Below are 16,544 nucleotides of genomic sequence, written 5' to 3'. Positions count from 1 at the left end.
AAATATTTATTCAAAACGATTAATTATCATATTTAATACGAGTTAAATAATATTGCGTTTTAAATTAAGATTTAAATAATTCAATTTAATACTTATATTATAATAATATATTATAAATATTAAATTTTAATTAATTTTATTTTTATTATAATATGATTCTTTTAAATTATAATATAATTACAAACAACTAATTATACTTCCAAATTCAATATATGAAAGGGTATAGTTGATTCGTTATTCATGTTCATCTATATTGGTATACATATATAGCAAGGGTATGCGCCAAAGTAGTGGAACGGTTGCGCCACTGTCGATGTAAACACTGAAAACTTCTTGTGAGTGACACTCATTTGGTAAACTCAAGCCTAGGTTCAACCATGCAGCACATCAGCTTTGCAGTAGTTTATATTGTAATTTTTGGACTTTCGTCGTCCAACTTTTTGGAGTGTCATCTTCAAGGTATTTATTTGTGATCTTAAATACGAATATGGTTATTTTAATACATTAAAATAATATGAATGTTAAATTTATGTTTTTGTTTTAACATAAGTGTAATTCACACTTTGAACTAAATTATAAATATCTGCGTTGAAAATGTTTTTATTTTATAAATTTATTTATTTAAATTTAAATATTTTTAAATAGCTAATAAACGTTTAAACTTAATTTTTGAACAAAAAAAAAAACATAGTTTATATATATATATATATAATTATTTATAACAACATTTTTAATGACCAATGTTAGTTTGATATATTGTAAAAATGTACCATCGATTTATTTTTTTAATTAAGATTTAACATTTACCTCACCACTTAGATTATTTAATACGAATATCATAGATGAATTTCAAAATCCATGATAATAATTTATGATCATATATTAATTTTTATCATTAATTTATATAATTTATTTAATTTATGCAGTTTTGAATTATTTAGGGATTATAATATAAAAATCATTCAAAAATAATTTATTTTTTTGTATTGTGGTTTAGTTTTTATGGATGGTTTCAAGTTACTCATTATGTTTCTATAAATAAATATAATAAAATAACCTTTTAAGAACATAGAAAATATAAATTAACATTTGACATCATTTTACTTTTTTGATTAACGAATTTTATAGCATTCTTTAAATGAATCATACTATAAAAGCAAGGCATTTAGCGGTAAATACGATTAACACATCTAATAAATACATCACATAATATAATTATGAAATATGCGTTACCGGCTTTAAAACAAATAAAACCTTGCTCGAAAATAACTTTTAAACAAAAATTAAAAATTACGAATATTAAATTAAATATTCTTTGTTTAAGTTATATACAAAAATAGAATAGATAGGTAGGCAGGTAATAAAAATATATAGAAATAATAATATGTTTCCTTTTAATCTGATATTTTATGTTATTATTATTATTTATTTTTTTTTTTTTTTTTTTAATAAAAAAATTAATATTATGTTATATTTTAATTTTTAGAACTTAAAAAAAAATCTAAAATGTATTTTATTGATAAAAATTCTCTTTACTGTGTCTTAAAAAGACGGAATATTTTACAATAATAATTATATTAATATTAAAGCTTTTAGGTCAACTAATGAAAACATAATTTACTTAAGTAGTCATATACTGAGTGTGTATTTTGAAAATTACGTTCAGTATTTTAATCAATATAATATCTTGTACCTAGAAAATTTATTGAAAACAAAGTAATTTTTAAATTATATAAAAAAAGTATTAATTTAATTTGTGCTTTGTAAAAATAGGTAAAATATTTGAAATTTTAAGATAATATTTACTGCGAATTCCATTGAATTTAAAAATTGAAAGTTTAAGTTAATTTAATATGATTTTTATGCTCCAAACTCTACAGGATTAAGCGTTTTAAAATGATTATATTTAGTTTAAATAGAATATATATATATATATATATATATATACCTATAGCTTTAATTTAAGAATTTTTGTATCGGTATAAAGAATCCAATACCAAAAAATAATTGAAATCGAAGATTTTTGTTTCAATTTTTTAATTACTGTGATTAATTATTTCAATATCATATATACACAGATCATTTAATCAGTTTAATGCATTTTACACAGAATAATAATAATAGTTGTTTTCAGCGATTGCTATTTTATTTTTTTTTCTTGTAATTTAATATTTTGTTTTTACCACTGATTTTGTCAGATATTGGATGGCGTAAATACCTAATTTGATTATGTTTTTAAAACTATTGTTATATTATACATTAAGAGCATCAGATACTACTATCGTTGGTCAGGCAAATCGTTTCGTATATTTTGTAACGTTTCGGTGCTCAAATAAACATTTATGTTTTGAGCTTTTAAATTTGAGTGCATTATACAACAATTTTTAGTTATACCTATATACAATTAAATGCTTATTAAATTTATCAAATGTTTGGTATAATATGTATAATTATTTTTCTAAACTAAAATATAATATTATAGTTATTTTAAAAACTTAAGTTCATATATAAATACAAATTATATATTGTAATAAACATAGTCTTAGCTTTACGACTTTTAAGGATTAAATACCATTCAATTTATATCTTGTGTATTATTTTTCCTCAAGCAACAATAACATTTCAACCACAAATTAATTTCTGACAATTTTTATAGTACATAAATAACTTACGAAGTATGTACACATAAGTTATGTTGAAAATTAAGATAGAATTTCTCATAACGTCAAAATCAGCTATGTGTCTCCGATGAAATAATATTTATTTTTAACAAAAAATTTATTAGAGCGATTAAATGTTCATCAATCCAAATTTAAGTTAAATTATTTATTAATTTTAATCATTAACAGACCATAGAGTACATCGTTCACAATAAAAGTTATATTTTCGTATTAAACTACAATTAATTGTTAATAATACATATTACTTTATAATATATTGTATGAAAACGTTTTAAATCTCAACCTTTAATGTAGTTATTGTATTTTAACCATTTATATTCAAATGTACAATTAGTATGTACTAATTTAATTAAAATTTATTTTATAATAACTATATTATTTAAAATGTTTAACTTAAATAAGCCTCAACAGTTGAATTACTGCCTACTGACTAACAATTATAGAAATGGTAAAATATACAGTTACGTAATTATTATTAAATAGGTATATAAAATATTGTGTTAAATAAATGTCATCAAACATTTTAATTGTTTGTTTAATCTTTCATCTGAATGTGCTATGCTAACTATAATTATAATATGGTGGCTTTTACAATAACAAATGCTTAAATACAATTTATTTATACTTATAATATGTAAATTATTATTTGTTTGTAATTTATTTCATTTTGAGCATTATTTACTGTATCATCATAACTAGATAGATATGAGTATACGAATAAATGGACAATGCACTGCTAAAATTGATTTTTTTCTCTATTAGCTTAGAATTTAGATAAATTACAAAATACTACTAAAATCTAAAATTAAATAAAAATTTGCTAGTTAAAATTCTAAGAAGGTAAATTACATACAGTGAAACTGCCATGTAACGAACTTCCATTTAACGAAATTTTTTGTTTAACTAATTATTTTTGAAAACCATGATTTTCATTATTAATCATGCATAAATTTATCTTTCTATAGAAATTGATGTTTCTTTGTTACGAATTTTTGGAAAGTGATCACTGATAACAAAATAAGTCAAAATAAAAGAAAAATAATTTGTAGATATTTATGCTGCTCATTCTTGTACACTTTTTACAAAGTTAAAATCTGTTACACATGCATATTTTCCATCGAATACAATAAATAAGCTCTTACTAATAGACAAAAGAATGATAAATAATCTAAAAATATGTTATCAAAAACGTATTCTGAACAAAGTTATTTTAAATCTTGGACAGAAAACATCATTTACTCTACGGGATTGTATTTCTGAGATATCGATAGCTTGGAACAACGAAGTGACTTTCTAAACTATAAAAAAAATATTTCTCCAAAGCAAAACTCACCTATTATTTCTTTAAAATTGAGATTAATAAATAAATAATATGAAATTAAATTAAAAAATTAATATGAAAAAAAATATGTAATTCTATTTAACGAATTTCTCTATATTACAATTATTTTTTTTGTTCCCCGTGAGACTTTGTTTTATGTAAGTTTCACTGTACATTCGTATAGATTATAAGTAATTACTAATATTTGTTAGCATAATGGTACAGACAATCTTATAAAAGATTATAAATATTAATTTCTGTACAAACTCCAAGACGTTATTACATTCAAGGTAATTAATGCATTTTAACAGCTATATTCAATATTCAAAGGGTTTATATTATATTATGATATTATGGCGTATATAGATAGTAATATGCTATGGTTATTTATTTGATTAATTTCTAATGTTTAATCTAATAGCTATAGTTATATAAACTGCAGTTAGCCGTAAAATTGTATCTTTAAATAAAAGATTTTATTGATTTTGTCTTTTAATAGAGTAATTATTAACGGTATTATATACAAACAATGGTAATATTGTTTGTAAGTTAAATATTTTAATTTCGTATAATTACTTAAAATTATGCTATTATTATTTTCTAAGTATACATTATAAATCTGTAAAAATATTGATTTCTATATAATATTTTTTTAAAGAGTTACCTAATAAAAATTATGTTTAAAATCGTATGTACCTACACTATTATTATACTGTCATATTGTATCACGTGAATAACGTTTGAAAAAATGTATAGGATAGTATAATATGTTTTTAAAGTGAAAGCTTATGGATTTTTTTTTTTAATAAAATCATAAAATTAAATATTAATGATGTATATTGCAACTTGCATGTTATAAAATCAAAGATGCAAGTACTAGGTATTTCTTATTATCTTTAAAACAGTATAAAATACGTATAATATTATGCACTTTGTACACGTTTGAATTGTTTAAATAATAATAATAATAAATAAAAATTTATTTTTCAACAATCTGTTGGTATTAATATTTTTTAAGAAGTTAATATTATCTGATCTAAGCCTCTATCTAACAAAATAAAAAATTGATTTAACCAGATGCAAATAACGAGTTGGATATTTTGAACAATACATACCTAAATATAAAAAAGAACTCTTTCGAGACTTATATTAATGGGAAATCATTTAGACAACCAGATAAACAACGTTGAAACAATGAATTATAAATAGTTACTTTGGTACAAATTTCACACAACGCATCCACATAAATCACAGTAAAATCGCCTAAATAAACATCAAATATACTTCTAAAGCTAACAGTCTGTATTATCTAATTTTCATTTTTTTAAAGATTAAATTTTAAGTCACAATTTTTAATACTTTATTATTTTTATTTTTATAATTCTATGAAAAGAGTTGATACTTTAATAAAAATGAAATTGAAAAAGGCGATATAGACTATATGAAAAATTTTATTAAAAATTTAAATCTATTTTCGTAGTTGATTATGTTCTATATAATTGACTGTACTGATGGAACTCGATGGGAATATTTTTGTTTTGATATACAGATATAATAAACAGAAACATTATATTAATATTGTGTTACCAGCCAAGTTTAAAAATATAAAATATACCAAATGCAGTCATGTTGATTAGTTATATTTTCAAAGATGTATTTGTATAAATATGACATTCGTTTTAACTTATGTTACGTTTTAGATGTTCTAATAATTGTCTATCAGAATATTAAAGACAATATAATAACTGAATGTCTACAACCAGGAACAATAAATGTTCGTAGTTGTCTATAGGTATATTGCATTACTGACTTGCATCCCAAGCTTGTAAATATATATTTAATTGGATTTGGAATACCATAAATATACATGTAGCAATTACTAATTAGTAAATAATAATATACGTACCTACCTAATGGCAAAAGTGGTCTAGTCCCGACATTCCCAACAAATAATATTTTTTGAATTATGACAAAATAAATGATCGTTATATTTTTTGTTTAATTATCTAGTTTTTTTTCGAAATTTTAAAGTTCTTGGAATATTATCTTTAAAAATTATTTTGTTTAACTATGCGAGAAACCACTTTAAAATTTGAAGATTATTGAAGCATTTTTAGTTTTTATTACTTCGAAACATTTTAAGTTATTAACTTATGACTTACACAAAAAAACACATACACATTCTTGTAAACAAATACATTCACCTCTGTTTTCACAATCAATAATATTTAGAGTATTAACACTATCACGCATTATTTATTAATTATTATAGTAATATCTATCGATGTGTATAAAAATCTTTCTTTGGCCTCTGCTATAGACTTAAAAACTACTAAACCATTTTCAATAAAAGCTATAACAATATATTTCTTAAGACTCAGAGAATCTTTATAGCATATTTGTTCAGCCCCTATAGACCTATAAGTTGCTATACAGAGACTTACACATTTTTTGGCTTAAGAAAATCAAAAAATATATTTGATAATTTAAAAGATAACCATTGTTTATATCTTTAGTACGGATTAAATTACTGTAATAATTTATGATATCGTATAAATATTTTTATGTAAATAAATTTATTTCGAAAAAAAATCAAATAATAGGTGAGCACTTATGAACACAATTACAATGATTACTTTTATAATTTGTTTTCTTAGTTCTAAACATATTTTTTATGTAAGCACATATCTAATTAAGAATACCAATCTTAACAATATACGATTTACGTCAACTAATAAGCATTTGTTGAATCTGTTTCCAGTTTTATGCGATAACATCAAAAACATATTCAGAATTAAGAAATAGAAAATCATAAAATTCATTGTTGTAATTTTGTTAGTATTATAAATATTTCAACTAAAATGGAAAACAATAGAGAAATAGATTAATTTTAACCCGGACAAAGTCAATAATACAGCTAATTTGTTTATAAGTAAGTCCTGGCTTATTATTTTTTATTGATCTTTACAAAAGATCGACGACAGCTGCCATTAGTTGTTGTTGTATTAATTACAAATATTTCTTTTAATGGATATTTCTAATTATAATGTTTTAAATTAAATCAAACAATTCGTATTTTCTTAAAAAAGTTAAAATTTAGAAGGTGGTGTCTGTGTTTGGTCCGAATGCTGCGTCAAGTCTTGGCTTAATGTTGAGATTATTTCACATTATTTTTATCGAAAATGGAAATATTATTTTATAACTGTTGTTAAGGTATGATATTTCATATACTTTTTTGTTTCCGTTATCATTTCCATATTAGATAGATGGATCTTTTATAATATATTGCAATGCAAAGTTAATCCACTTAAAATTATATTTTAATGGTACGCCTAAGTATTTCATCAATGGCAGGTTTAAATATAAAATAATATGTTCAACATTTTAAATTAATATTTATTAATACTTACTTAAAGAATTTATTTTATTTATGTCAACAGGTTCTTACTTTTCAAGTATAGATACCTACCTATTTATATTATTTTATTGTTTTAGATACAGCTTACAGAGAGATAAAACGTTTATTCCCATCAGAATGGAAACGAGCAGTAAGTGATTTGTTATTGTTTATTACTATAACCATAAATATAACAACTTAAAACACATAAGTATACAAGTAATATAAAATTATTATAATATGTAATTTAATGCTGTTGATTATTGAATGTATATATCTGCGAAAATTAAAAACTTCATAGCCATTGATGTACATATTGTTTATTATTTCAGCATTAAATTTACACTTAAATTGTTTAATACAATTTTAAGTTATATATTTATTTGAGGCGTAAAAAAATAAGTAATATATTTTTGGTCATTAAAAAACAAAAAAGAAATCTTACAAAAATGTATAACTTATATAAATAACTCGGAAAAGTGTAAGATTAATATTTGAAAAAATTTCAAAGAATGTTCTCAATTAATAATTATTATTCATCTTTACAGTTTAAGGGTACACCTGTACTAAATAATTTTTACCATTGTTTATAGTACAAAAAGAAAAATACAAAACAAAAGATTGCTTACCTAGTTAGTAATTATTTAGTGACAGCAAATTCTACTTTCTGGTAATTTCTCGTATAGTACATTTTTTAAATATCTTTATAAAACAAATGACATGAATTATAAAAACGAGAATGAATTCTTTTGTTATTTCTTTAATTGTATTTTTTTGTACTAATAAGGTAATATGTACTAACTAGAAACTATAATATTATAGTATTTCTTTTTTAAATAAACTAAAATTCATGAATTCTTAAACATATTATTTTACTTAAGAATAAATTGTCTATATCTAATATAATAAAATTATTATATTTTTAATGATTAAAAAAAAAAATGTATTTTGATCATTTTTTTAGTCTAACCTTGGAGGCAGAGTAAGTATCTAGAACGGTATTGTTATGTTATAGTAAGAACTTAAGATCATAAATGCATTTTATATTGTGATAGTAGGCATTTTCTCTTCATTTCTTTGCTCACTGTTATTTTGTTAATTTTGAAACATATTTTTTTTTTTTAATAAAGAAAAATAATATGTATAAGGATAAACAAAAAGCTCATTTTTAGTGACCTACATATTTTATGACATAAGTTCAACATCTCAAGATATAGACAATATATCCATAGACCATGGTATAATAACAGTATAATAAATGCATTTTCACAATTCCCTTGCGTTACTGGATTTTTACAGTGTAAAATGTTAACCATATATTTCATAAACTGTTTTAATGATTTTCATAAAACAGTTAATAAAATTTAAAATACGATTTTTAAATAGGTAACCTATCTAGAGTTGATTCAATACCGGTAACCGGTATATTACCTAAAACTTACCTAGCTTATGTAATTATCGAATTTGTTGTTTTAGGTTTATATTTTACAATTATACTGTTACTCGGTAAAATATGACTGATATCGGAATATCTAATACCTACACTATAATAGAATTGAAAAGGCTTTATCATTTTTTTTTCTCGGTCGTTGCCATATTTAATAATTTTTATCGAATGATTGAACATTTTATTCGGTACTTATTTATCCAAATAAATATCGAAAGTCAAATTCAGAATATATTTAAAAAGTTTGATGATCCGGCTAGTGGTTATTTAAGTCGTTTGTTGGTCTACAATTTTGAAGTGATAAGAAAGTCAATGATGCATTTTTAGAATTACTAAACTACGGCAGAAAAAGGTAAAAAATGAAGACAAAACGGTAAACATTAAAAATAAATATAATTATATGACGCATAATTCAGTTAATTTATTAAAATATTTAGAATACGTCATGTTAGTTGACACTATTCAGGAATTATTGGTGTTTATAACACCAAGTATAGTTAAACCTGGGTAGTTAGCTACCCAACTTATTACAATTTATTATTTATTAACGCGTTATTTATTAAGCCATACTTTTTATAATTTAATTATTATAATTGATGACTATATTTTTATCACATATTTATGTGATTTTTTTATACACACTCACAAATTTATGTGCATAATGTATTTATTAATTATTATTACATCGATATATAAGTACCTATTTTACTATTTTATTCTTATTTATTAAATTTTAATTTTAATTCAAAAAAAAAAAAAAATTGAATGTGTTTAATCATTCGATAACTAATTAATTTATATAGCAATATTATACGTTCGATATCGTAGGTAATAATTTTTTGGATAAGCGCCCGGAGCGGTGAGTGGTTAGTTGAATTTTAAGTATTTTCAATCGTTTGACTAAAAACGTATAGTTATCGTTCAAAAACCATAGTAGCCATTAGGTACCTACCTACTATTATTTTTAAAATTTTCAATACTCCCCAATAATTAGTGCAATATTTTATCTTTTTTTTTTTTTTAATTTTAGTTTTCATAAATCATAACATCATAGATTATTAATAACCTAATAACTATTGTATTAATATCATCTATTATTATTTAAAGTATTTTGTTTTTTGATAGTAATATTATACTATGATGTCATAACGTAGGTGTTCTGAGTTATGAATAGAACACAATTATTATTATCAATATTATTATAGGTACCAGTGTCTTGTACCATGGCTTTATGTCATTATTTAGTATTCCTTAAATAATTTGTGTATATATGCATTTTAAATTTACTTGGATAACTAATTGGAAGTATTTGATTAATTTAAAATATATTTAAAATCAATTTTTTTTTTAAGCTCCTGTATAAAAAAATATAGGTACATGTTTGGTTTTTATTTTTAATTGATTACATTTCTGAAATAGAATTTATTTTCCTTTAGAAATTTCTGAAATTAGTTAGTAGATAGTAAAACATATTCTATGTATCTCATGCATATTTTATGTGTTAGTTGGTAGACGGGTACTATAATATTACTTATAACATTATAATACATTAACTTTGATTATGATAGGTAGGTACCTCGTGAAAAAAATATCACAATATTGTAACTTAATATTGTACAAGTAGAAGGTAATATTTTTATAAATTGTTCGCAAAAAGTTATTTACTTTTTGTATAGGTATCTACTTTATTACACAAACACAAATTTATTTACATATTTCTGAATAAAAATTAATACATGGATTACTTATTTACCTAGATAATGAATATTCTATACATTTTATAGTTGCTCATATTATATTTGATTCTTTGTTTTTATAAATAGGTATCAATAACAGAGTTACATTAATAATAAAATAGGTGCCTATATAGCTATATAATGATTACAGATATATCCATTATCCATCATAATATATTTATATATATATATATATTATAATATATGGGTAAATATTTGTTAGGTATTCAATATTTAGTGAAGATTTTTTGTGGATGTAAATACACACTAATTAATGGGCTCAATTAATGTACCAACTACTAATTCCATACCTAATAGCAGATACTTATATACTTATCTATATATATATATATATATATATATAGGTATATAAAAAATATAATTGTTTCATATAATTCTATATATATATAGATACTAGATAGTAAGTATATACAAAATGAAAATGTAGATTCCAATTAGTTGAAATTTTTGAAATTAATATTTTTTGTAACAAATACTTAGTATTTATGATTCAAAAGAAGATCAAGACATTTAAAAAATAAAATTATAACCATATAAATTTGTCTGCAGATATTTTAACTAAATATTAAATCCTTACTTTTTTACTTGGCTCAAACATAAGACCATGAATATAAAATAAATTACAATTAATTAAATAGAAATATGTTGACTGTTAAGACATAGTTATATACTAAACATATTATATAACATTATAAGTTATCAGTTATTTTAGTGTATATTGTAGATGCTTGAAAATATGATTAAAGTACTAAATAAATTATTTTAATTTGACTAATGCATATTAGAATAATTGTGTGTATTTATTCTGTCTGTTAATGACTAACTACAATAGAACATAATATTTGAACTTTTGGAAAACTTGCCATTGTTGAAAAGTTAATTAAAAGTGTTTTGTAAAATATTCCATGGTATTTATGCAATAAAAATTAAATGGACTATGATAAATGCTGCTAAATATATGCATACTAATGAGTAATTTTGTAAATACATTTCAAACAAATTTTAAAGCGTGCATATTATATGATTTTAAATGAAATGTGTACAAAAATTAATTTTAATCGTCAAGAGTTTTTTGTAATTTAAAATAAGAGCAGTTATTTTGTTAAACAGCTATTATTAAAATATCTAAATTTTTTTTTTTTTAAAGGAAAATATTTAAATCTCTAATATAAAATAGCTATAATAAATTAACATTTTTTTATTTTGTTATGGCAATCATTTTGATGGATTTTTGGGCAATACTTAGTTGGTAAGTTTAACATATTATGATATTATAATATAAATTAATTTTTATTTCTTGAAGTTATTACATACATACTTATTAATTTATTAGGTAGAATTTATTGTCTGGTAATATTAAAGGTATATCTCATGTTTAATTTAAAACAACACAATTTTTTCCAAAACTGTTAAAAATGTTTTAAAACAACCTTTTAAAAATGTATTCATAAATAAATAAGTGCATTTTAATATTTTTACTATTGTGCTGTTTTATATTTTTGAGATGTGTAGTATTATAATTAACTACAGTTTATTTTAATTTTAGAAAATTATGAGGCACATTATTAAAACTCATACTTAGGTATAGATACCGTAGATCAAGGTGACTTGGAACTACGATGTGAAATGAAACAATTTGGTTTTTGTTTAAACATATTAAATTATCTGTGTAGATATTTGGGTTCTAGGTCACTTTGTACGGTCTGGTAAAAAGGTACTTTGCAGAACGCGGACACTTTGTACTATTATATACATAAAGTGTATATTATAAATATAAGTTTTATACATAAGTAGTAACTAATAGTTATGTATAGTGTTAATTATTAAAATAGAAAAAATTGTTATAAAATATTGATTGTATAATAATAATAATAATCTAAATAAACAAATAATCAATAACATCATTCAAACTACATGTAAAATTGTGTACAATATAAATATCAAAAAAACCAAAAAAAAATATCAAAAAGTAGTATAATATATAAATAGTATTTAGATGTTATGGTTTTTAGATTATAAGCTAATAAAAAATATTATAATAATAATATTATAATCTATATTAAATATGAATGTCAAATGACAATATAAATATTATGTCAAAAGGTAGTATAATATAAAAATAATATTTAGCTGTAATAATAAAAACTATTACTTAACTAATTATTAGTTACTATTTATGTATAAAACTTATATTTATAATATATACTTTATGTATATAATAGTACAAAGTGTCCGCGTTCTGCATTTTAAACAATGAACAGTACAAAGTGACCGTTTACCAGATATTTGATATAATTTAATTCTACCTCCATTAAAAATGAATTCATAATATATGTGATAATAATTGTTATCTTCAACCAAGTGATTAGTCTCATCACTACTGTCAAAAAAAAATTACCAGCGATAAATAACAGTGATTTTTTCAAGTGATTCAGATGTTAGTGAATGAAGTCGCGTTTAGTTTTGTATATTTTTTTATGCATTAAAGAACACTTCAAAAGAAGAATATTGTAGTTAAAACTCTAAAAATATTTTTTTCCAATTTTATAACCTAAGTTTTATTTTACAGAAAAAGATTGGGAGTTACTTGTCACACCAAAACTGCATAAAAAAAAATGTTTGTTAAAAATCAAAAAAGAGGCAATTTCAATTCCAATAGTATTTAGGCATTAAATTTTGTTATTAAGTATTCTATTGAGTTTTTTTTATATGTTTAACAAATTGCATATTTATTTTTTAATTTATTATTTTAAAATTATGTGTACCAATAGGTACTCTGTTAAAAAAGATTGTCATTCATTTTCTTTTTTTATATTTATTTAAAATTTGTTTAAATTGATTTTTAAAATAAATATTTTGTTACAAGTTAACTTTTACGTGCATGAATTGAATTTTACATTAAATTTTCCTAGCTACCTATTACAAATCATCCAAAAATTGAGATGACTTGTAATATGTATTTTTTATTTTTAAAGCTGGTTTAGGTTGAAAAAATAAATGGAAGGTCTTATCCTATTATTGAGACTTTGAAAACATTTATGTATTTTTTGTAGTCCAGTGCGATTTTTTTAAAGCTTAGAATACGAAAGTATGTCAAAATCGTTTCATGTCACCTCGATCTACAATACCTATATATAAATTAATAGAACTTCTTAATGTGGATGTAGTATGTGGAAGTATTATACTTAAGAATGCTCTAAAAAAAATTGAATTTATTATAAAGATGTAAGCTGAAGAGATACAAGTTACCCTGCTAATTTATAAGCATATTATGCATACTAATTAGTACATTTATGAATATTAAACCATATAGATAAATAAAGTAATTTTTTTTTTAAATTTGATTTTTTAGATATTATTATAAATTAAATTACAGCTAATCAAATCATTATTAATATTATCATTATTGACAGAAAAACTCCATTTACAAAACAATAAATTTATAGAATTGTATAGTGACACATAAATAATAAAATTGGGCACCTATAAATAATATAAAATTCACATTTAATAACATTATAACTGCTATGTTTTATTATAATTATTGTACTACTCTTGCTAGCATTGTAATAAGTGTTTTGTTATATAATTATATTATACTTTTTTACCTACTAAATTTAAAGACAATTTTCTTTGTTAATTATTAATTTTTAATTTAAATGATTTATAAAAATGTATAAGCACAACTTTAATTAAATTTCATTATAAAATCAAATGAAAAAAATAATTTTTAACTAAAATAGAATGTAGTCACCCATACTTAAATATACATATAATTTACAATAACTTAATAGTTATAAAACTGATATTATTTTTGATATTTTTATCTTTATTTATTACAAATACATTATTTATTAATATTTTATTGATGTGCCAATTGGACAGTAGAGTGAGTATTGAATAATTGTATTTGATTATTTTAAAAACATATAAATATCATTAAAGTATATTGTTATTAGTTAATAATAGTAACTATTATAACAAAAAATAACTATGAAAATTGATGCCTTGAATTCAATATCAAATAAAGCTATATAACAAAACTGTTTTTAACAAAATATATTACCTACTTTAAATTTAAATTATTCTTAAAACTTCACTAATCAATGGCTTTTCATAACAACTGTTATGAGTTCGTACATATTTAAAAGGTTTGTTACATTTCTATTTTCTATGAAACTAAAAATTATAAATGTGATTTAAAATATATTTTCATATATCTCATACAGTGTAATTAATTTTTATAAATGGCCTTTAAGTAAAAAAAAAGTTTGAAAAACCTTGAATTAAGGTATAAAAAGGAGTGGTTACTAACAAGTTTGGATAACAAGTTATTTAAATATATAATCTTTTAACTCAACATATTTTATTTAAGTGTTTTTAATAAAATATTAATACAATATAAAAGCATAAGCTATAGATAGTTAAAGAGTTTTGATTTTTGATCGATAAGCATACAAGATAATATATTAAAATATGAATTGATTATAATTTATAAGTTAACTATCTAGTACCTACCAATATTTTAAAATAAATGTATAACATAAGAACAGGTTGTATAGAAATCTATGAGTTATATTAAGTGGCATGTATAAAATTTATTGCGCAAAGTTCCAACTTACTGATATATTCTGTATTTACATAATTCCTTACTTACTATTTTAAAATTATTTTAATATTAAATTGTTTAAACTATTTGTCTGTGTTAATAATTAATTCATTATTTTTTACATGTTATTGGCAGAATTGCGGAGGGGTATGTTAAGTTAAAAAAAATTTTTTTTTATTTATACAAATATATCAATATTATTTAATAATATTAAAGTAACATACATTTATTTTTTGTCTATTAGTTTTTTGTTGGTAAGAAATTTGTTGGATACTCTATGTTCAATAACAATTATGGAAAAATGAGAAAAATGAATAAAATTGAACCAAAAATAGACAACTATGAAAGAGTAAGTTTATTTAACATTGAAATAATATAGGTAACATGAAATATAATGAGCATTTATTAATATTAAATTGTTTGTTATAAACCTAGATGAACTTTTAATTATTGAACATTTTAATTTCCTTTCATAGCCAACTGTATTAATGAACAGTACTCAGTAGAACGATAGAGCATCTTTAATAAATTAATTAATTAAAAATAAAAAAGTGATAATTAACCAAAAATTAACTCAACTTTCTTTATAACTATCTTATTGGTATGCAAAATAAAACAATACATAAAAATAACTCAAAATGAATAATAATTATAAATATCTTAACATGGATTAGTAACATTTTATAATTTAAACATAAATTTTTGTCATTCTTTAAATTTAAAAACATAAATTTATTAAGTTATATTAAATTATCAAAATTAATATTATATTTAAAAAAATAAATATTTTTTGCATTTTTTATGTAATCTCATAATTATTTGTAATATTTATATAAAATGATGGTGTATCTTAAAAACCATTCTGAGTGAAGTTAATTCACTAAATTAATTCATTGTATACAACTTATAACTCATATAGTGCAAACATTTTGCTAATAATAATTTTATAAGTATTGGTTATTAATAATGCCAATTGTATGATGTTACTTAATTAAATGAATGGTATAATATAAATAAAAATTGAGTTCCTATAATATTTCATAACTATAATGTTTCAGGTACCATACGACTCAAGTGATTATGTAAAATGGCATCATTGAATTTAAATGTATCATCAAAATATTACTTATTGATATTATAGATAGACATTATTGTTGAATAATAATTAATAAGTTATAGTAAACTAGTTTATACACATTTAGTTACTGATTTTCATTATTTATGTACTTATTAGTAAATGAACCCTAGTGTTTAGTGTTTAATTTAATTAATACATACTTAGAATAATTATTAGAATAATATGAATGTAAATATCTTTACAAAATATATCTA

At 21.2% G+C, this 16,544-nt stretch overlaps 1 protein-coding gene across 1 annotated transcript; it reads left to right on the top strand.

Moving 5' to 3' along the window:
* Positions 1-363: 363 nt before the first annotated feature.
* LOC112598010 lies at positions 364-16,360 on the top strand. Its single transcript, XM_025344308.1, has 7 exons — positions 364-459; positions 7,498-7,550; positions 8,364-8,380; positions 14,468-14,492; positions 15,348-15,359; positions 15,457-15,561; positions 16,271-16,360. The coding sequence occupies exons 1-7, from the start codon at positions 378-380 to the stop codon at positions 16,310-16,312; spliced, it is 336 nt and encodes a 111-aa protein (XP_025200093.1). The 5' UTR covers positions 364-377; the 3' UTR covers positions 16,313-16,360.
* The last annotated feature ends 184 nt before the right edge of the window (positions 16,361-16,544 follow it).

The sequence above is a fragment of the Melanaphis sacchari genome, unplaced genomic scaffold (assembly GCF_002803265.2).
Source record: "Melanaphis sacchari strain LSU unplaced genomic scaffold, SCAv2.0 Contig44_pilon_pilon, whole genome shotgun sequence".
NCBI lineage: Eukaryota > Metazoa > Arthropoda > Insecta > Hemiptera > Aphididae > Melanaphis > Melanaphis sacchari.
Note: the sequence above shows the minus strand (reverse complement) of the source record. Positions and strands in the feature narration are given on the sequence as shown.